The sequence below is a fragment of the Miniopterus schreibersii genome (assembly GCF_964146895.1).
Source record: "Miniopterus schreibersii genome assembly, chromosome: X".
Taxonomy (NCBI): Eukaryota; Metazoa; Chordata; class Mammalia; order Chiroptera; family Miniopteridae; genus Miniopterus; species Miniopterus schreibersii.
In genome coordinates this window covers 63963-86341 of record NC_138104.1, presented here as the reverse complement: position 1 = coordinate 86341, position 22379 = coordinate 63963, and the positions used below count along the sequence as shown (strand labels likewise).

The 22379-nt window shown below is 44.0% G+C and overlaps 1 protein-coding gene across 3 annotated transcripts in view; it reads right to left on the bottom strand.

Annotated features, from left to right (window-relative positions):
* IDS (iduronate 2-sulfatase) overlaps window positions 1–21879 on the bottom strand; it is a 34338-nt gene extending 12459 nt beyond the window's left edge. Inside the window, exons 1-9 of one of the 3 annotated variants that reach the window (XM_081126443.1) lie at window positions 21617–21867; window positions 21004–21140; window positions 20141–20318; window positions 17346–17434; window positions 14775–14975; window positions 13419–13589; window positions 7489–7615; window positions 5244–5417; window positions 3059–3241 (exon numbers count right to left, since the gene is read on the bottom strand). In XM_081126443.1, the coding sequence (XP_080982569.1) occupies window positions 3059–3241; window positions 5244–5417; window positions 7489–7615; window positions 13419–13589; window positions 14775–14975; window positions 17346–17434; window positions 20141–20318; window positions 21004–21140; window positions 21617–21713 (1357 nt within the window). In that variant the 5' untranslated portion in view covers window positions 21714–21867. Of the gene's footprint in view, window positions 1–411; window positions 3242–5243; window positions 5418–7488; window positions 7616–13418; window positions 13590–14774; window positions 14976–17345; window positions 17435–20140; window positions 20319–21003; window positions 21141–21616 lie in introns of those variants that run through there. The other 2 variants (XM_081126442.1, XM_081126444.1) reach the window with 2 other exon arrangements.
* Window positions 21880–22379: the final 500 nt, after the last annotated feature.

The window sequence follows — 22379 nt, the reverse complement described above, 5'->3', positions numbered from 1 at the left end:
AGCACACTGGATTTTAACAAGCCCTTCGGGTGGTTCTCTGATGTACCCACCTATTTGTGAGCCACTGAATTAGGACTATTCAAAATTTCTAGGATCACTTATTCTGGTTTCAACTGAACTATATAAAAGAACCCTTGGTCAAGTGAAATGGGACTTTCTACAAAGTGACTGGAGAACCATTAATAAAAGATGTACAGCCCTGCTAGTGTGGCTCAGGGGTTGAGCGCTGACCTATGATCCAGGAGAGAGCGGTTCGATTCCCAGTCAGGGCACATGTCTAGGTTGCGGGCTCGATCCCCAGTAGGGGACGTGTAGGAGGCAGCCGATCAATGACTCTCTCATCATTGATATTTCTATCTCTCTCTACTTCTCCCTTCCTCTCTGAAATCAATAAAGACTTTTTTTTTTTTTAAAGATGTACAGATCAGTGAGATTGGATAAATGTTATGTGAAACAGCAAAGATGTGGTTTATTTAAACTAAGTCAAGATAAAGAACATGGTCAGCTTTGATACCTAAAAACCAGAAGTGGCTGCTTATCCCACTGTGTGTTGGAGACATGCAAAAGGAAACAAAAGTGTCTCTAACTTGGGTTCAGTATCAAAAAGAAAAAAAGCAACCATAACCTGTTCGATGATTTAGAAAAGCATGGTACTGAACGTGAAATGCAGCTTTCACTTCTAAAAGGAGACATCTGTAAAGGGAGGCAAAGAAAAACTACAACCTAAGGAGAGCTGAAGCATTCTGATGCTACACCCACTCTTGTAGCAAAGATAAGGCAGAAGCACTTTCAGCAGAGACAGATCAACATGCAAGACCCAGATGTGGCTTTGGTAACACAGGTAAATTACTGTCAAAATGACAGATGCACATCTGACTTCACTCTCTTCTGGCATAGTTCAGCTTATGATTTCAATAAGAGCAGAATTTAGAGATTTTTGATAATAAAACTGCTTCAAGAAATCAAGTGAGAAAAAATGATGAGTGTACGTATTGTAGCCAACAGGAACAACAAATGAATGTAAAATAAAACCCTGTGTTATAATTATGGAGTAGGAAATAAAGCTAAATACACTGAAGCTATGTCATGAGAAATTTACAGATTGGATTGTAAAAATCTTAGTGGAAATGATTAAGTGCCATGAAGAAGATGAAGCATAGAAAGAAAACGCTGAGGGAAACCATCTACATGTGAAGCTGAGACTTCCACAGAGAGGTGAGCTTCAGGACTGGGGGAGATGAGTAAGGCCTTTGCTCCTGAAGTAGAAATTACTGTTGCCAGAACACTAAGTCAATCATTTAGAAGGTCACTGTGTTACCATATATACCTCTATTGTGGGCTATTTAGTAAAAACAAAAAACAAATTAAAAAAAACACCTTTCTGAAATTTTACTGATTTTAGGTAATCTTTTAATATAATATCTTGCCTTTTTTGGTTACCATTTAATATACTACAGTAACTTACCCTAATTTGCTGTATTTTGTTTCACAAACATTTCCCTTTAAACAATGAAGCACTTGTACAGACAGAAATACTAAGAATTAGTCTCTTTGATAGAGGACTACATTAGATGTTTATTTAGAAAGTGGATTACTCTTCTGATTACTAATGATAATTAATCAGCTTCAACATATGGAAAATATGAGTTGTGAATATTGCATCCTTTTTAAGATGACATAGGCTAAGCTTATCACTACCCCCTGCATTTTTGGTTACTTCCATATTTAGGGAATATAGAACTATATTCTTGGGGAATAGAAATTACCTAATATTATACTAATGAAAAGTTTTCACAATTCTCAAAATAATTTAGAATTTAATAAAATTAATGTTTTCTATAATCAGTAATTAAAAGTAGAATATTTCTTGAATCCTGGATAAATGAATGTCTGCAAGAGAACACCCTTGAGGAAGAACACTAATAAGGTTGTGAGTAACTCAATTCATGGATACAGTTATGCCTTTAACTGTTTGCCATTGTAAATAACAATGTCTTTTAATAGATGGCCTTTGGGTCCGTGGGTCATATTATTTACTTACAAATTATTATTTAAGTCAGAAAGTCTCTAAAAAATTTTAACTGAATTTCTCATACATTTCATATCTAGTTTACTGAGTATTATTTATTATTCAATGTAGAAATTCCACATTAATCACTTCATATAAATTTATCTTTGAATTTTGAAATTTTGCAATCCTGGAAACAAAAATTTAAGATAAGATTTTAAGAGTTTGGCATCTAGCATTATTATTTAACTTTACATTTTAAAAAGAAACCTGGATTACATGTTGACAATATTTTTACTACATTGGGCTAAATAAGATAAATTATAAACAAAAGAACCAGAAACTTGGTGTCAAATCTAATTTGGTATATGCTTACTTTGTGAAATGCACTAAGTTCCATAAATAATAGTATTTCTAGGATGTAGCTTTATGTTTGGTTATTATGGTCTGATATCTAAAGGAACAACGACTTCAGTTTGCTCACTCTCAACTTATCCATTCAATAAATAAGCTATGACTGTTAAACAAAAAGGAAAGGATCAGCCAAGCCCCAGTTCAATTAACAATTAGAAATTAATAAAGACCAAATCAAAATGTTTGCCTGTTATATATTCTTAGGCCAAACTGGTGATGCAAGTTTTGATTGCATGCCCCTCAGACTTCTTCCCATATTAAGAATAATCAAAATAACCAGCTCTAACTCATTCTGTCACCAGCTAGAAGGAAGCACATTATCTATGCCCTCTGTGGTTGTCACAACTCAAGGTGTCAATGATTGGGGAAGGTATCCACCTTGGGAGTCATTATACATATTATGATCCTGCAAAGGGTCAGAATCTACAAAATACAGTTCCCCTCCATGGATATCAGAAAAGTTAGCCAGAAAGTCATGGGGATTAAAGCCAACCCACACAGTATACCTATAGTCAATCGTGCGTATGGAATATCCCATGACTTTTATATCCTTTAAACTTGGCTTGTCAGAATTCCACTGAGGGTAGTCTGCAGGCCGGGGATACTGGCTATAGGCAATGGACTCACGGGGATTACCATGGAGGGTCAGATCCTCTTCCAAGTCATGAAATCGGAAATGCTTCAGAAGGCTCTGGCCTTCTCGGCACAGCTCCACATGAAATGAGGGAATGGGACAGCGAGGTGGAACATGCAATCCTGCAAGTCCCGCGAGTGTGGGGAAGAGAGAGATAAGTTCCACAAGGTCCATGACTTGCCGGCCTGAAGGAGAAAAAGACGCAGAAAAATGGGTTACATTACAGAATCCTGCCACAGCCAGGCAGAATAAGTAACAGAGCCCATCTGGGCTCCACAAATTGTCTTTTTTTAAAAATAACATATTTTTAGCATAAGAATTTTAGAAACAATGCCAACTCAGGCCCTCACCCAATAGCAGGATACAAAATGAAAGTGTCTTCAGCCTCTTGGGACTTTTAAAAACTATTGGAATTTTGGAACCACCAGTTTATAATTAATTCAAGCAAGGATCATCAATGGAGGCCCATAATCACTGAGTAAAAGTCTGTTAAGGAACACAATATTCTGAGTCTCATAGTACCATCCTGCAGATTACCTTTACAATGGCAAGACCTGGCTGACATGACCACCTTAACCAGATGATCAAACCTGGCATCACTAATAATGGCACAGGCTGTCAGGAAGTACCCTGATGTGATATAATGGGAGCCCACAAGCTCAGATATAGTGTACATGTTAAAAATGTTTTCCCTGAATCTAGTCATGAGAAAACAATTGGATAATTCCATTTGGGCCACTGCACAAGACAGCTGGCCTGGACACTTGTAAAAAGATGAGGTTAGGAAGATAATGGGGCCAGATCACATCAGACTTTGTTAGCCATTGTAAGGACAATTTACTCAGTTTGCTCAGAGTAAGACAGGAAAGCATAGAATCACTTTGGCTACTATGAGCAAGAACAACTCTAGGGGATCAAGGGCACACCCAGGAGACCTTAGCAACCTGTTCCAATAATCCAGGAAGAAATGGTGGCAGTGTGGTCCACGGTGATGGCAGTGAAGTGGTGAGAAATGTTAAGGACAAGCTGTTGGAAATCTAAGTCCAAAGTTCAGAAAAGAGATACAAGCTATAGACAAAATTTGGAAATGAACAGGATGACAGTGCAATTTTGTGACTTTATAAGTTGCCAACAAAAGTTTCAAAAAGAATTTTTAATCTGTCAGAAGATTTCTCCAGGTAAACAAAGGGCTATAATCATTCCTTTAAACTATTTAACCTTTTAATCAATGATATGAAACAAGAGAGAGCATGCAGCACACAAAAATCAAATGTATAAAAAATAAAATTGGGCAGTAGAAAGCAAACTTGGAAAGATACAGAAAGGCCAGAATGATGGTCCAAAACCAGGAAAAAAATTAAACAGGAATCAATATAAAGTGCAGAATGTAGATGTTAAAGATGGATTAAATGAAGAACTCCAGAAAGGGAGCAATCTGCTTTAGCAGAGTTCAGAGAAACAGGACTCCCAAAAGAGCAAATGTTGTCTAAAGTACATGCCTCATCTCTGCACTAAGCAGATCAAGTCAGGAGACAACTCACAAAAACACTACCCTGTCAAGAGACATTTCTGGAATTGCTTTCTGAAACTGGGGTATTTTGGAAGACAGAGACGAAGATAAACATGAGTCTAACAGTATCTTGAGAGGAAAGGACTGGGGATTTCATCCGAGAGAAGAGGAGAATCACCTGGTAATGTTATAGATCTGGTAATGTTCACTAGATCGATGAGCTGCCAAAATGGCAAATGCCCATCTGTCGCAAAGGGCCAAGTCCCTGTCAGAAGTGTGGAAGTAATATAGTTCTGCTCATTTTTGTGTGTGTATGGCAGGGGAGGGAGGACAGCCCCTGCTCTGGCCAAGTCTGCTACCTACTTCCTGAGTTCTGGAGTAGTCTGCTGTTGTCTGTCACCTCTATGATAGCCCTCCCCATCCCAGGGATGCCTCCTGTTTCTTTGTCTCCAACCCCCCCTGACATCCATGGCTCTTCATGAACAGGGGCCATACTTGTCAGCTCTGGCCCTGCTGGTCCTCCCTGACCCAGAACATGGAAAGGAAACATGTAGGAATGCCAACACTTGTCAGGAAAGTGGACTGGGTAAGCCCCTAGCCTATGATTTGGTAAGGTGGTTTATATAAACTAAAGAAGCTATTATTGTCAAGCAATATCACTTTGGCATATTTTATACCTGGCTCCATCAATTCTGAGATGGAATCAAAAGGGTCAATGTAAGGGAAAAGCTTCTCTCCTGCCTCCGGAAGCGGAGCCGTCCTTCCGGGAACATACAACATCAGGGGTACGTGAGTAGTGACATCAAAATTGCTGTATTTGGCCCATTCTCCATGTTCACCTAGAGCCCACCCTGGTTCACAAAAAGCACAGAATAACAGAAAATAAAATAATCACATTATAGCTTGATCATTTGACACACCATTTCATTTCCCACAAAAAAGGCTGATTTCACCTGAATATTACTTTATTTAAAGTTACACATTTATCTTGAATAAGAAAAACTTTAAAAGGAAAAAAATTAAAATTTCAAACTAAAATATCCTCTTTTAGCAAACAACTAGCAAAATGCCACCTTCCCTACTAAGAGGGGCTCATTCTTGACTAGGCAGGGACCCCCAACAGCTGTAGTGTCACTGCTGCCTTATCCTATGCCCAGCTATCTTGACTCAAGTTTCACTGCTCTGGTTTTCACATTTGGGTGTGTACTGCTGAAAAATAAGCTGTGAAACTGAAGCATAATCACTCAAATTAAAAAAAAAAAAAAAAAAAAAGACAAGGACAGCTTGTCCAACTTTTAGGACATAGCATAAACCAAAAATATATAACTTTTGATTTCAAATTCTTAACCTCGATTAAAAACCACCCTTAACCCTGATTTAAAACATCTGTTGCAAAAGATAACTTGAATACTCCAAACTGGAAATTTCCAAACTTTTAAGTTTGAATATTCTTTTTAGTATAAAAAAATATAAAAAGACAGAGATTGTACATTATTTTGTGTTACAAAATAACCAAAGCCACAAAAAGTTGCTATGCATGGATTTGAGAAGAGTTCGGATGTAGGAAGTCCTGGGAGAGCCCTTTGAGAAGGGCAATTTGTAATCAACAGCAGCTGCCTCGAAGCAGAGAGCTTCCAAGTGGGCCTTGCCATAGTGGGGTATACAGGGCTGGGAAGCCCTACAAGAGGGAACTGGGCATTGAGAAGAGAGATTGGAAGTGAATGGCAGGTCATTAGGGAAACAGCAAAAAATTATGACACCTCCATATATAATGAATTCAAGCCATTACAAGGCATAAGCTAGGTCTGTGAGAAATGACACGAAAAACTGTCTATGACATTGTTAAGTGATAAAAAACAAACCAGGGAACAAAACAGCACACATAGCACAGTCAACCCTGCCTTGTTTCATTACTAGTATATTATATATGTACACACACATAACCCATAGCCACATGCATATGCACAACCAAAGGCTGGCAGATGGCCCCAGATCTATCAGTGCCTGTTGTTAGCCCAGGGAAGGTGGGACAAAAGGGCAGGGTGCTCTGGCCTTATATATGCTCCATATACCTTTTTTTCTTTTTACAATGAGTATATGTTATGTTCTAATATTGTTGTGTTTTATATTACATGATATGAAATAATTGCTTTCCTGGCTCTAGGTATGATAATGGTAGTATGGTTATACTTCAAAAAAGCCAAATTTTTTAGAGATACTGTTCAGAAAACTGAACCACCTGAGAAGTGCTTCAAAACAATCCAGAGGTGGGATGTGGGTGTGCGGGATGAACGAGACTGCCGTGAGTGGGCACCTGGGAAGCAGGAAGATGGATGGAGACCAGGGAGTTTTTTTTATCCTTTCCTCTTGGGCATGTTTAAAATTTTTTTAATTAGAAAGAAATTAAAAAAAAAAGATGTTTCCATTTTTGGAAAAAATGAGAAACTGCCTCAGAAGAGATAAGAGTTGTGAAGCCCAGGCTCTTGGCAAAAAGGACAGTTGGGTTGGGGTGGAGGGGTAGAGGCAGATCTGAGGTCCTTGTTGGGTTTTATCAGGAATGTTCTGGATCCTCCTAAGACCAATAAAAATCATTCAACCCTCTAGGTTAGAATGGGGCTTAAAAGGGCTTCCCAACAAATGAAGGGTTCCTGCTGATTTTATCAAGCAAAAAAAATAAAAGGTTGCTCCCTCTACCCACCTCCACCACCCCAGCATCCAACATTCTCATCTGACCCATATATACATGGAGAAAGGCCCAAGGACTAACAAGGTGGCCATACAAGCACCCCAAGACTCCAGACTCAAGGCACCACTGATTCCCAAAAAAGAACAAGCCTATGTTTAAGGCAATCTAGAAAAGCACATATCACAGAAAAGTTCAGGCACTTTGAGTAACTTACCAGAGCATTTCAAAATGCTTACCGTGATCTGATGTAAATGCAACAATAGTGCTGTTGGCCAGCTGAAAATCATCCAAAGCACTCAAAAGGTGGCCAACCTGCGTATCCACGTACGAAACAGAGGCAAAGTAGCTCTGGCGTATTTTCCGCTACAAATTAAAAAATAATAATAATAATGAGTGAGACTGAGATTTAAATTGCTATAGCATACAGTGCTCACCTGAACATCCCTCCCAAAAACCACCCCTCTGCTGATGCCCTTAATTTTCTCACCGAAAATATGACATTCATTTCTATACTATCTACATCCCCTCGCTTCACAGTCACAGCGATTATGCAGGTCTATAAGTAAGATTCTTTTTTAAGGGGATCAGCTTTAACTTAGGGAACAGCAGATGGATGTGCCACTTACTGTTCCTTTCTGTCTCCTTCACATACTTTTACAGGTCCCAGGAGATGACCATGTACACATAAACTGATCCCTCAGTCCCTCCAAACTATGCTGAGGGTCATGCCAAAGGTACCATAAAGCTGTATCCATTTCCTGTTGCTACTATAACAAAGGATGACAGAGCTGAGGGCTTAAAAAACAGAAATTTACTGTCTCCCAGTTCTGGAAGCCAGAAGTCTGAAATCAGGACATCCACGGGGCCATTCTCTCTCTGAAGGCTTAAGGGGAAAGTCTTGCCTCTTCCAGCTTCTGGTGGTGGCAGCAGTCCTTGGCTTTCCTTGCCTTGCAGCTGTAGCACTCACATCTCTGCCTCTGTCATCACATGGAATTCTTCCCCATGTGTCTCTCTCCTCTTCTCAGAAGGACACCAATCAGATTGAGTCAGGGCCCATCCTACTGTAGTAGGACTCATCCTAACTTGTTGCATCTGCAATGACCCTAGTTCCAAATAAGGTCACATTCTGAGCTACTGGGGGTCAGGACTTCAACATATCTTTTTGAGGAACACAATTCAATTCATAACAATAGCAGTGGGTGGACCTTTACTCTGACCACTTTTTCACCCAGCAGAAGAGAGCAACAGCTTATCCTCATTGGCTGTGGCTGTCATGTGAGGCTCATCTCTAACGAACTCCCAGCAGGCAAGAGAGCAACGGTGGGACAAGAGACCAGCACACCCTCCATGGTCCCTAAACCCAAGAGGAACTTCAGGAGCAGCCAGGCCACGCACTGATGTAAAAGGGCCAAGGCCCCTTCTGGGATGACTCCCCTCCCAGCCTTGTTCACAAATAAATATTAAATAAAAAGATGAACCCCCACCCTCACCAAGGATGAGAAATAAGGGGGCCACTGACCTATCAGAGCAGCCACAGCTTCCAACATGTGCCCAGTAGCCATTTTATCAGCTGGACTCTCTGGCTTGTTTTCTCACTGCCAGCTGAGGACAATCATGAGACTCACCTCTTCTCCCCATGAGGTAAAAACAACAGATACCCATCCAACAACCTTCTAAGAGGATTATGCTGAACACTGGCCTACTTCAACTTTCTACTGGATAAAAGCTTTCAGTCTGTAACTTGGGGAACTTTGATCCTCCTGGGGATCAAAGGCACCTGTAAGGATGGCTATGTCCTATTCAGGATTATGCCTGCCTTCCTATGCTGGACCTTGGAAAGAGGGAAAGAAACAGACGTGGTCCTTACACTTAATGAGTCACCTGTCCAGTGAGGACACAGGCTTGGAAACAAGAAAGAGAACGTTACTAGTGGGGCCCAGGGACAACATGGGAGAATGAGCCCTCAAGTCAGCCTAGGGAAATCAGGGAAGATTTCACAGAGGAGTTAGCATTTGAGAAGGGGTAAGGCACTCTAAACAGGGGCTGCAAAGCATGGGATGGGGCAGAGTCACCACAGCAGGGTGTGTTTGGGGTCAATGAGCTGGCTGCTGTGGCTGGAGAATAAAACAAGAGGGCCAAGGGGGTAGGGGAGGATGCTGAAAAGGCAGATCAGGGCCAGATGATCCAGACCTAGTGGGTCCATCCAAGGAGTGGAGGTCCCACACTGGAGGCAAAGGGAGGCACTGAGGATGTTCAGGGTGAGGAGTTGATATGGTCTGGGTTGCAGGTCAGCATGACTCCTTAGGAAATAGCCCAGAGCAGATTCCAGAGGCTCAAGAGAAAAGGAAATTATATTAGTGCCGGGCACACAGGAGGGGCTCAACAGACACTTGTTAAATAAACAAAACACACCCAGACCTACTGCTTTGGTTGGGAAAGATGTGACAAAAGAGCCAGAGGCCAGTGTAGATTTGAGAGAAATTAGGGAGAACAAGTAGAAGTGGGAGAGGGGAGGGAGCAAGCAGAGGGAGAAGATGAGGACTCCAAGGATGACTCTAGGTTTCTCATTCACTGGGTGATATGACTCAGTGGTTGATTCAATGGAATGGAGGTAGCACAAAAAAAGGGGGATGAGGGAGAAAAGCAAGAACAGGAGTGGTGGTGGGGCCACATGGGGCCTATGGAGCTGAGGTCACCATGGGCAGTGGCCTGGGAATGGCCATTCAGCCAAGTGGACAGACACTTCTGAAAATCAGGAGCGAGGCCAGGGCTGGAAGAGTAGTTCAGCAGGGCTCAACTGCGGAGGAAGGGCATATAGGAGACAGTGGGGTCCCTGGGGCTGCACTCCTAAGTGGCAGATGCAGAAAGAGGTGGACATTTCCAGAAAGGGTGGTGGTAGTTAACAGTAAGAAAGCACCAGGGAGTCAGGGAAGGTCATACCTGCAGGACAGATTTTATTTGCCAAGGTCAGTGCTGACCCAGGTGAGCGAACTCTTTAGTGGCTTGGGAAGGCAGAAGGCCACACAGAGGCAGATGAAGAACGAATGGACAGTGAGGCCATGGACAAAGCAAGAACAGGCCACGTTTCACTCATCCTCCCTTGAAGGGCTGGTAATAAACTGGTAAAGGAGAAGAAACAGGCAGGGGCAAGGGAGGCAGGACTTCTGAACAGAGATGGGAGGGTACGATCAGCTGTGGAGGCTATAGGGAAACTGGTGAGGAGACCTCGCTTGTAGAGATGGGAAGGAGGGGCAAAGGGGCTGGGGAGGGGTCAAGGGGCTGGGGAGGGGCCAAGTCCCTGCTGCTTTTTTTGCAAGACTAGAGAGAAGGCTGCTATCCCAGCACACATGTAAGAACAATTCTGGCTACTGGTGAGGGAGATTATTAATAGTACCATTTACCACATACCTGCTGGGTACCATCTCATCCTCCAAACCACCTTTAAAGGTAAGCATTACCATTTTGATCTTACACAGGAGGACTCTGAGGCTCAGAGAGGTTGATTAACTTGCCTAGAGACACACAGCTGGCAAGGAGTACAGCCAGGATGTGTACTCACATCCATCTTTTGCATTCCCCTCCCTCAGACTGTCCACCAGGCTCCATTTCTGAAACAGGAAGTGCAGTCATCACTGAGACCAGGTAGAGGGGTGTGTGGGGCAGAGGGTCCTAAGGGGTTGAAGGGACCTGAGCAGAGAGCTTGCAGCTCACAGGACTGCTGGGGCTAGAGGCTTGGCATGTGTGTCTATTCCTCATGGCTACATGGATTCCCTCAGGATTCAGTCTTGAGAGCAGAGGTAGTGGCTATGATCAGGGTACTGCAGGTGTGGCAAGGATCAATGGACAAGGGCTGAGGTGCCAGCAAGACCAATACGTGACCTGCCATGGGGCATCAGCTATTCTGGGAGGGTGTGAAGCCCAGAAAGGTCCTAATCATTGGGGGAGAAGAGGGAGGTATGTGTGGAATGAGGGCATGGAATAAGGGAATTGCAAAAAACAGAAAAAGAAAAAGAAAAAGAAAAAAAAAGATTGTGGTCAGAGTGTTTATCAAGGAAGCAGCCCTTGGAGATGACAAACTTCCAAGTATGACCCTGAGGTGGCTGGCTCACAAGGAGCTCAGTTAGAAGGCTAGGGGCTAAAGAAGGCACAGAACTGAGGCTCAAGAATGGAATGAGATGGGGCTCTGGGCATAGACCACCAAATCTGCAAGAGGACAGGGAGCAGGGCTCCAGTTCCAGGTAAATGTGGGACAGGGACCAGTACATGAGCATTCCAGGAAGGTCCTCTGGGTCACTTTCAACTCTGTGTCCAACTGGGCAGTTACACCACCAATGGATGAGGGACAAGAGAACTTTGAAGGAGCCCTCACCAGGCAGCTGACACTGTCCTTAATTCTTTCACATGCTCACCATGGTCTCCACTGAATATCTCTAAAATAGGTGTTCTCACAGAAAACCTTCCTTCATTTGGTTTCTATTTTACAGATAAGGAATCTAAGGCTCCGAGAGATACAATGACTTGAGAGAAGTCATGCATCTGGTATGGGGTAGAACAGGAATTTGAACCAGGACCGTTTGGAACCATCAAAATAAAACCATGAAGCTTTGACATTACACACTCCCCTATCACTAACTGTGATCTGGGACAAGTCACCATACTTCTCTGCCTTGAATTTCCTCATCTGGACAACAAAGATGGCAGGTACCTCATGAGGTTCCCATGGAGACCGAAAGAGAAAACACACATAATGCTGAGCACCCTTCTTGGCACATAGCCCATTTAAAAGGTCATTTTAGCTCAGCCAGGTGTGGCTCAGTGCTTGAGCATTGACCCAGGAACCAAGCAGTCGTGGTTCGATTCCCCCGGTCAGGGCACATGCCTGGTGTTTGGGGCTCGATCCCCAGTAGGGGACTTGCAGGAGGCAGTCAATCAATGACTCTCATCATTGATGTTTCTATCTCTCTCCCTTTCCCTTCCTCTCTCTCTAAAAATCAATAAAAACATATAAAAATAAGAAATAAAGGGTCATTTTAAGTGACCATTACTAACAAGGTGTCCAAGTGTAGCCTTGGAGCTGCAATTCGAGCAACCTCACTATTGGAATGCAAACTAGGAACCAAAGGAACGGATGAATCCACTGCTTTCCAAACTCTCACTACTGCCATCTGAAACTCAGGAATGAAATAGATGTGAGGAACACACATCCCACAACTACCCACATTCTTGGTGTCCAAACTCAGAAATAAAATATATGTGGATAGCAAGAGATACCTGTATATTATGTTTTATTGTGAACTATACCCTATAGCAGTGGTTCTCAAAGTTCTGTGTGCATCAGAGTCAACTGTGTGATTTTTTTTGGAAATGCAGGTTCTCGGGCCCCACCTCCTGCTTCTAGTTCCCTGAGTATGAGTGGGGCCAGGACTCTGTGCTTCTAACAAGCCCTCATGGCAATTCTGATTCAGGTGGTCCAGGAAGCACATTTTGAAAGCATGGCCCTCTTCCCTCCACTGTAGACTGCCTGTTGGAGTATTCATATGGTAAAAGAAGGGCAGAGCTGAATGTGGAATATTCCAGAAATAGCATTGGTCAGCATGTCTTCTGTACTCCAGGGAGAGGGTAGCTGATGAGTCAGTGTGAGGATTCTAACTCTATTTCTTCTCCACCCCAATTCATTGGAGCTGGATGGCACTGGCCAGGTTGGTGCCCCAGCTCCCTCTGCTCCAAGACCCTGCTCACCAAGGTACCCCCTGAGAGTGATGTGTGCCCATGCTGCATTTCCCTCAGAGGGGAACCACAAGTAGAAGCAAACTGAGTGTTCTGGGCTGCATAGGAGTTCCCTACCACCCTATAACTGATGAACTGTCACCTAGATTAAATAGCATGCCCCATGAGTTACAGATGATCATCTAGGCCTCCTCCTCACCCCTGTGCCCACATCCACTGAGTGACCAAATCTCCAAATGCCTCTTTCTTTGGAAGTGGAGACAATGACTGGGAGATACTGTATCCATCCAACACTTCCTAAATGCTTCCAGACCAGCCCCAACCCCAGTACTTTGCAAGATGCTTTGCACACGGAGGGTTCTTAGTATGTAGTATCTACTGAGAAAAGTGACGTCATACCATAAGTGTCCAAAACTTCCCCAAAATATGTTCTTGGTACCTGAAAGTCCACAGGAATTGAGCCATAGGGCACACTGAGGTTTAAAGCTTGGACGTCCTCCCGCTGCCTGATGTCCATCCAGGGGTTATAGGCCACAGGAGGGAGGCCAGCAGGGACCTGGGGATCAGGAGCCAGGGTGATGTTCTCCAAGGGATACAACTTCTGAAACTCCTTGAGGGAAAGCACACAAAGCCATCAGGTTGTCACTCTTTTGGCAAAGGCATGAGGCTGAGACTCTATCAGTATTTATATTGCCTTTTCTCTAAGCCTGTGATGTGGTATTTCCCCACACCTGAAAGTCTGACCCTAAGTCACTCCCACAAGATGCCAATGGTAATGAAATACCACGACTTGTTTTCTATAAACAGAGTAGCAACAGCTCTCTTCCCTCATACACATGCCCCCCTGTTCCTATCCACACCTCCCATTCAACTAGAAAAGGTATGGAGAGGTGTTGTCAGCTCCCCAAACCACTCTCAGGTTTGGTAATTCACCGGAACTCAGTACACATTCAGCAAAGTAAAAAGTCACATGGATAAGGTCTGAGGAAAACCAGGCACAAGCTTCTAGAGTCCTCTTCTGGTGAAGTCACACAGGATGTCCTTAATTCCCCCAGCAACAAGTTGTGTGATAACATGTATGAAATTCTGCCACCAGGGGAGCTCATTAAAGCCTTAGCATCCAGGGTTTTTACTAGGGCTGGTCACCTGGCACCCTCTGCCTACATATACCAAACTTCCAGACTCCAAGCAGGAAGACAGGGGTTTGCATAAACAGTTTAGGTATAGTGAGCCACTCATCAGTTCTGGGAATGGTAGGAACAATTCAGAGATTCAGGTTACCAGCCAGGTCCAAGCTCATAAGCAGGACTTCGAAAGGATAATAGGCCTGCTAGGTTAACTTTTTTCTGCACAAGAAGCAAAAGAAGTGAGACTCACTCCATCAAGGGAGCTCACAGCTCCTGCTAGGAAGGTGAGATACCGTGGGCCAATCAAAGCAAGATCAGCAGCATCAAAGAACATGCCTTCTGGTCTCAACTCTCATTACAAGTAAGGGACATTCTCTTCTAAGTAAAAATAATGGGCTGCTCAGGCCCGGGGAAAACATGATAGCAAAAAACTGAAAACTCTCCAGTGGAAGAAAGTAGAAAGTCAAGCATTTCCAACAAGATTTTTATATATACTAAGTCTGCTACTTAGCCTTGACCTCTGAATCCCATCTTCACACTGTTGAGTACACTAGTGCCATCAGGCATCCCTGGTGACCAGGAACAGCAGGATGTGGCCACCTTCACTACATAAATCCCTTCTTTAACAAATGACACAGCTGTCATGGCTGTCTCAGCCAGCTCTTCACCTTGGGATATCTGAAGGGGATGTGTGGCTTGTGATACCCAATGGCCAGGAAGAAAGGACTGGCAGATGTTTTCATTTTTTCCAACAATCGTATGGCTTGTTTGGTGCTCTGTTTGTCAGGCAAGGTACCCTCTGGTATATCTGCCACATCCACAGGGCAAATCAGGTTGGCATGGAGTTCTCCGTCTGGACCTCTACATGTCTTTTAAAACAAAATATATAAAGTCGGCTTTTTAAGTGCAAGAAATAGAAGTCATGGGTGTTACACACACAATGTATTTAACATTCATATCAGCAGCCTATTAAGTATTAGTCATTCAGGACGGACATAGGAAGTAAAACTTAAACAGAGAAATGTTTCTTCTTTTCCAAGGAGGGGCCAGGTATCAACCAGCACTTACCTCCCTGCTGTTAATCCTCTGTCTTTAGCTCATAATTAAAGGAAACCCAAGTAAAGTAATGATCAAAAAAATCTGTCTCCAACTCAACAATAAAAAAAAAGGCCGATTAAAAAAGGGGCAAAGGACTTGAATAGACATTTCTCCAAAGAAAATATTCAAATGGCCAATAAGCACACATAAAGATGCTTAACATCTTTAGTCATCATAGAAATGCAAATCAAAACCACTAGGGTGGCTATAATTTTTAAAAATGGAAAGAAACAGATATTGGCAAGGATGTATATAAATTGGAATCCTCATACATTGTTGGTGAGAATGTAACATGATGCAGCTGTTTTGAAAAACACTCTGGCAAGTCTTCAAAAAGTTAAACATAGACTTACTATATGACCCAACAATTCCACTCCTAGGTGTATAGCAAAAAATAAAAACCTAAGTCCACACAAACACTTGATCTAGCAATTCTACCAAAGAGAAGTGAAAGCTTAAGTCCATACAAAAAACCTGTGCAGCTTCAATGTTTATAGCAGCTTCATTCATAGTTGCCAAAAAGTGGACAACATAAATGTCCATTAACTGATGAATGGATAAATAAAACGTGTTCAACCATACAATGGAATACTCTTTGGCTATAAAAAGTAATGAAGTTAGGATCCATGCTACAACATGGATGAACCTCAAAAACATTATGCTAAGTAAAAGTAGCCAGACACAAAAGGCCATATACTGTATGATCCCATTTAAACAAAATGTCCAAAAGAGGCAAATCAGTTTTTGCCACAGGCAAGGGATGAGAGGAAATGGGGAGTGAATGATAATGGGTACAACGCTACTTTTTGGGGTAATGAAAATGGTCTTAAATTGATTTTGGTAATAGTTGTACAACTCTGATTATACTAAAAATCACTGAATTTACACTTTAGAGGGCAATTTTTACGGTATATGAATTATATCTCAAAAAATTAAAAAAGCATTCTGTCTTCAATTTTAAAGACAGATTAAGGCTTGTAAGTGACAGGGTCTCAGTCAACTGGATAAGGTGAAAGTCCATGGAATTCCCAGATCCTCAACCACAGCATGCATAGAATGTAATCCACTGCTTCATTTTCCCAAAGTGGCCACACTGGCCAAAGGCCAAAGTCAGTGTTGACCACGACTTCCACTACACAAAGACCCAGGGGCAGTGGTAGCTGCTACCCCCAAGCTGGAGAGCCCGGCACCTGACTCCCAGCACCTGCTCCGCTTTTCATGATCTCCAGCACTCACAGTGCATTTGACACAGTCAGACCCACCACTTTGAGAACAAATGCGTAGAGTAGGGGGCATGGGCCTAGCATTTGAGAGGTCACTAAAAAGTAGGAAGATGTACTCAAGGAATGGAGGGTTTGAGATGGGGTCTTCTAATCTCATTCTGTTAATATTCAAGCCACAAGCCAAAGGCCAGGGCCCATAGCTCTCACTGTATTATAAAATGAAAAGTTGTCAAGAATTTAAAATACTCTTCTCCACCACAGCAACCACAAAAATCCATACCCTTCTCCACATGAGGTCTCTAAAAGCCTCCAAGGAGCATGTCATTTCTCAGTCCTGAAGCTGGTTTTCTGAATTTCTCAAATATGGGTTTTAGTTTCACTTATACATTGGGGATTCATCTGAACCAAGATTAAGTTTCTTTGTATATTCCTTTTATATAATGCTCTAAAATTGTAAGACTCCTATCAAAGATCTCAGCACCTGAACATATCCATTAGGCCTAAGATAGACAAACAGATAGACATACAGTGTGCCTTTCTTTCAATCTGGGCTGAAGTTCCTGGAGCACAGGTCTCTCTTCTCCCTTCCATGTCTTGGCATTTCCTATAACACTCAGCACAGAGTCTTATCCAGAATAAGCACCAAGGAGCCATTAAATGAGTCTTACACACTAGAACATAAGGTTCTAGAACAAGGCATGCCTACTGGCTTCTAAAATAAAACCACCTCTCCCATTGGACCTAATGCCAAAGATCTCAACACTTGTCTCTGTCAAGTCATAATCATAAACAAAACCCACAAATCTCAATGGATAACCACCTTGAAAGAAGTTATAGTATACACAATAGTTAACCTTAAATTCCTATACAGGGTAAAAGTGATTCTTCTTCATAACCGTACCCCATTCACATTCTTACCTTAGTATTTTCATACTTTTCAGAGGAAGGATGATAAGGTCGAACTGACCAGCTATATGGAGAATCATCACTATGATTAGAAGATATTCCTTGAGAGGGAATAAAAAGAAAGTCATTAAATAAAACATGAAGGGTCTTTCAATGCCCTCCCCACCCTAAGTTAAAACTTTGTTAACATTTGGGGAAGTATCATCTTCCCTCTTTGGGTCTCAGTTTTTTTATCTATAAAATCAAGAGCTTAAGCCACATGATGAGAAGTCCCCACTAAAGCCAACTCTCTCTAGGTTTCTATTTGAGTACTAAGCATTTGACCTCCCAGTCTCTAAAGCCCTCGCGATTCATGCTAGGCTCTGAGTAAGAAACCTAAAAGGGTGAGATAAGCCAGTCTGTCACAGCAACACAGCCCTGCAGAGTCCTCACTGGAGCTTCTCATCTACCCTATAAAGGAGGTGACACAGGCACCTGTACCATCATGGGCCAGGTAAGGAAGAGGAGGCTCAGAGAAGTTTGGTGCCCTGTCTAATGCCAACCAGATATTACATGAATGAGTCAAGACTCCAATCCATGTCTTAGAACTCCAGGTTCAGTGCTCATTTATGAAGCATAAACCCACTCCTAAGCTCAGTAGTTAACAGCCTATTTGGGAAGACAAAACAACATGTGAAACCAAGGAATCACTGCCAGCTATCTAGAGTAGAACTGCAGTGTTAGGTGGGGGAAGCCCCAGGCCCAGAGGTGATACAGGTCTGGTGATAGTTGGCAGCGAGCATCTAGGAGTCAATGAGGCTTGCAAGGGGTCTGAGGGGAAGTGCTACCAATGGGGATTAGCCAGGAGGAGCAGAGAGGGTAGTACAGTCAGAACCATGGGAGAAAGAACATTACCAGGACAGTGACACACTGGGGGGCAGTGGGTGGAGGGCTCATCAACACAATATGCACAGTGGATAGAGCAGAGGTCACTAACAGGCCTGGATTCAAATCCTGGCGCTTCTTAGCACTTGTGCAACCTTGGGCAAGCTACTTGAACTCCATAAGCCTCAATTTCCTCCTCAGGAAATGATGACTATGATAAAAACCCACCTTGTTTGCTGCTGAGGAGAGGATTAATGGAGCAGCCAGAGCAGTAACTGACACATAGCTAGCCTGAATCAAAGGTGGCTGCTCTCATCCTCGACAGGTTCTTCCCTGACAGAACAAGGTCTTGAGAACAAAGACCCAATTGAAAAATGTGTTTCCACAAGGACTGCAGGCAAAGCTTTTGTTCTCTGGCTAAACACGGTGCTTAGAACCTGATCCCAAAATCTAACCATCAGGAGGAAAGAGGCCAAAAGACACCACTCAGGCCATATCTCCCCTCCACTGTATTCACTCCTCTCCCCAAAACTGCCCCTTCCCTCCAGCTGTACTCACACAAGGGGTATCATAATATGAGTACTGACTGCAGGAAGTTCTCCTGATGGTGGGCTTTTTGTTGCACAACATGATTCCTGACAGATTCACCTTCAAAACTGTGCCCGACTTAGCCCCACTGTAAATTACCCTCAACCTGGACTGGCCAGGTGGGTTCTAGAAACAGGCTGCCTATCCTGCCAATATAAACAGTGAACAAAAGCTACTGAAAACATTCAAGTAGTAGTCCCTAATGATAAGCACTGTGTTCCATAAAGGACTTGGGTTTTCAATGCACTTTCACTCACACTCCTGAACTACCTGCCCTGGAATGCTCCCTTGAGAAGTAATTAAGGTAGTTATGGCTGCAGCTTCCCAGAGAAGGAATCTGAGGCTCAGAGGGTAAATGGTTTGCTCAAGGTCAACTGCACAGCTAAGAAGTGGCAGAGCTGGGACTGAAACCCAGGGGCCCAGATTCTTAGTGGCACTACCCATCAGCAGCAGTTCACTCTGCCTCCAGAAATGTTCGTCTCAGCTGTATGTGTGACAGGAAAGATCTGAAAACAACTTAGACTAAAGTATAGTAGATCTGTATGTTAGACTACTGGGCTGTCATTAAAAAAACTTTGCATGAAGAGTAACTATATGGGAAAATTTTATGTTAAAAAATCACGATATAAAATTACATGTACAGAATAATCTCCAATCAGAAAAATAATGTGCCCAGAACAGGGTGGACATCAAAATACAGCTCCCCCAGAGGGTGCTGTGATTACAAGTGATTTATATTTAGTTTATACTTTCCTTTTTTTCCCAACTTCTTGTCAAATAATCATGCAATTCTTCTGTAAGTTATAAAAAGTCTTAAAGTTTGTGCTTCAGAGTTCTCATTTTGACATTAAAGAGAGTCAGCTTATCAGGCAGTGTTGAAGGTCAGGACTGGCAGCCCCTGGCACCCCATAGGTCCTGGGTACCAGCTTACACTGCTTTTGCTGACCTAATTCACAGACCTTAAGCAGCAGCCCCTTCCTTGGGCAAGACAGCAATAACAGCTTTGGCCACATGGGGCATCCTCAAATATTCTAAGCTTTAATCCCTAACTTACTGACATGGACCCTGGAGTACAGAGGGTCAGGCACAGAGCTAGAATCTCACCCAACACTGTCACCTTCCCATCCAGTGCACGTCCTTCCACCCCATGAGCCAAAGGAACCAAACAGCACTATGACTAATTTCTGAAAGGAAGAAAAACTCCTCTACCCTTTTTTACTTTGGGTAAGAACATAAAGCCAGGTGCCCACCCAGCCCCAAGAGGTCTCTGAAAAGACAGCCCCAACCCCAGGACAGAATTTGTGTGCTTGGGCATGAAACAAAAAATAACCCAGAATTTGGACAGCAAGCAGTACCAGGGTGAAAGACTTTTCCAACCGACATGGTCACGTAGCCATTCTCCTTGAAGTACTGGGGGATGGTGGAGAAGTTTCCAGCCTGTACTCTCCAGTAGGAGTTGAAGTCATACAGGCGGGTGGTGTCAGGTCTCCTCCCAGTTAGGAAGGAAACACGGCTCGGGGCACACACTGCTTGCTGTTAGGGAGCAGAAGGATAGGAAAACGCCATCAGAGAAAAACAATCTGGGAGCTAAACTGTAACCAGGCAACCCTCCCTCCCCAAGTCCTCAGCAAACAGCTTAGCAGCTGAGTCATGCAAATCTTAAAGCCAACCAGTGGGATTTTGGTCTTACCCGGTCACCGGAAATGTCTCCCAGGAAAGAGGAAGGGAAGGACTCAGTCCCTCAAACCAGCAGATAATTGTGTCCTGCTTCTACACAATAGTGTCTCACAGGTGCACAGAACTGGCAAGGGTCCTGGGGGTGCCCCCATTAGTGGGATCAAGGAGGAGTGCCACCATGGCAAGCAGACTGGCACTCACTCGAGGTTAGCTAGCAGGTCTGAGGGTGGCATTCTATAGCACCCCTTCCTTCTCAGCACCAGTCAACCCCTTCTTTGGGGAAGAAAGCTGGTCAGGACCATCCTGAGCATGTTAGGGCTAGGGCACACCCTGTACCCAAGGAGGAGGGGAACCCTTGAAAGCACAATCTTGTCAGTGGACAACCAGGTTATCACAACCGCCATTTTCCAGATGATGCTTCCCTGTAATAAAGAGATGCCTGATACAATCACTGCCATCTAACAACTGCTGAAGCGACCCCTCCCTCCCCAATCCTCAGGGCACAAGGCACAAATACATACCTAGAGGACCCCAGACATACCTGGGCAAAGGCATTCTGGAAGAGAAGACTGTGGGATGCCAGTTGGTCAATATTTGGGGATCTTATGAGCTTGTCCCCATAACAACCCAAGGAGAGGCGCAGGTCATCCACAATGATTAGAAGGACATTTAGAGCATCTGCATGGGAGAGTGGGGCTTCAGTGAGATGACCTGCACTGACAGTGAACCCCCACTCATGGTAGGTGCTAGGGTACTGAAAGGCCCAAGGCTGCACCCCGCACCTTGACAAACCAGCTAACGGAGCCAGAGATGGTGGGAGTAGGTGCACAGAGGAAACCTTAGTCCTGGGTAGCAGAGTTAAGCTTTGGCCACGGCCTCAAGCCTGGATGAGGGAGGGAAAGAGGAAGAGACCAACGGAGGGAGAGGGAAGGAAGGAAGGTTAGAGGAAAGGAAAGAAGAATTGAGGGAGGGAAGGAAGTACGGACAGAGGGAAGATGGTGGGTGGGAGGGAAGGAAGAAAGGGGGGGATGTCAGCGTGAAAAGATGGATGGAAGGAAGGAAGAAGGAAAACTACGAGGGGCGGAGCGAAAGAGTAAAGCATGAATGTGGGGAGCGAAGAATGGAGGGGATCTGGGAAGGGGCACAGGCATCACCTCCGGCATTGTTTCCCAGCGCCGCGGATACTAGAGGGACGCAGGAGCAGCCCAGGACCAGGCCAAGCCAGAGCAGGCCCCGGTCCGGCTGCGGCATTGCTGCCTCCGTGCGACTGCTCCAGGGCGACGGTGACCAGCCGCGGCGATAGGGCGCGGCCACAGCCACCGCGGCCGCCTACGCGGACTGAGGGACACGGCTTCTGGGTCCACCGGCCTGGGCCCTGCAAGACCGCGAGTGCGCCTGCGCGCCCGGTCTCCGCCTCGCCCTTTGGGGGCGGGGCCTGGTAGCAGGCGAGGCCCTAGCGTGTGATCTTTGGAGAGCTGCAGCAGGAAGTCTTTCCAGGTGTTTCCAAAGATTTGAGATTCAACCAGTATCTTTAACAAGCAGTTTCCTTCCTCTTTGCCCTTGCTCCTACTGTGCTTTTCACCTGGAGGCCTTTCCCTTTCTTCTTCTATAAAAGCCGCTTTTCCTTGCAGACCACCCCAAATGCCATTCTTCTTCAGAGAGGCCCTTTGAGAACCAGCATTCCTGACCCCCTTTCCTATGCATTTGTTCAACAAATACTAAGTACCGCAGATATGTATAGCAAACACTATTGGCAGCTTGGGAGTTTTAAGTCCCTGCCCTTATGGAGCTTGCAGACAATAAATAACCAAATAAACACAGTGGCAGTGGGCATGTATGCTCTGGAGGGGAGGAGTTGCTTGTTATTTTCTGTAGGAGTGGTCGGTAAAGTGACATTTGAAAAAAAGCTCCAAGGAC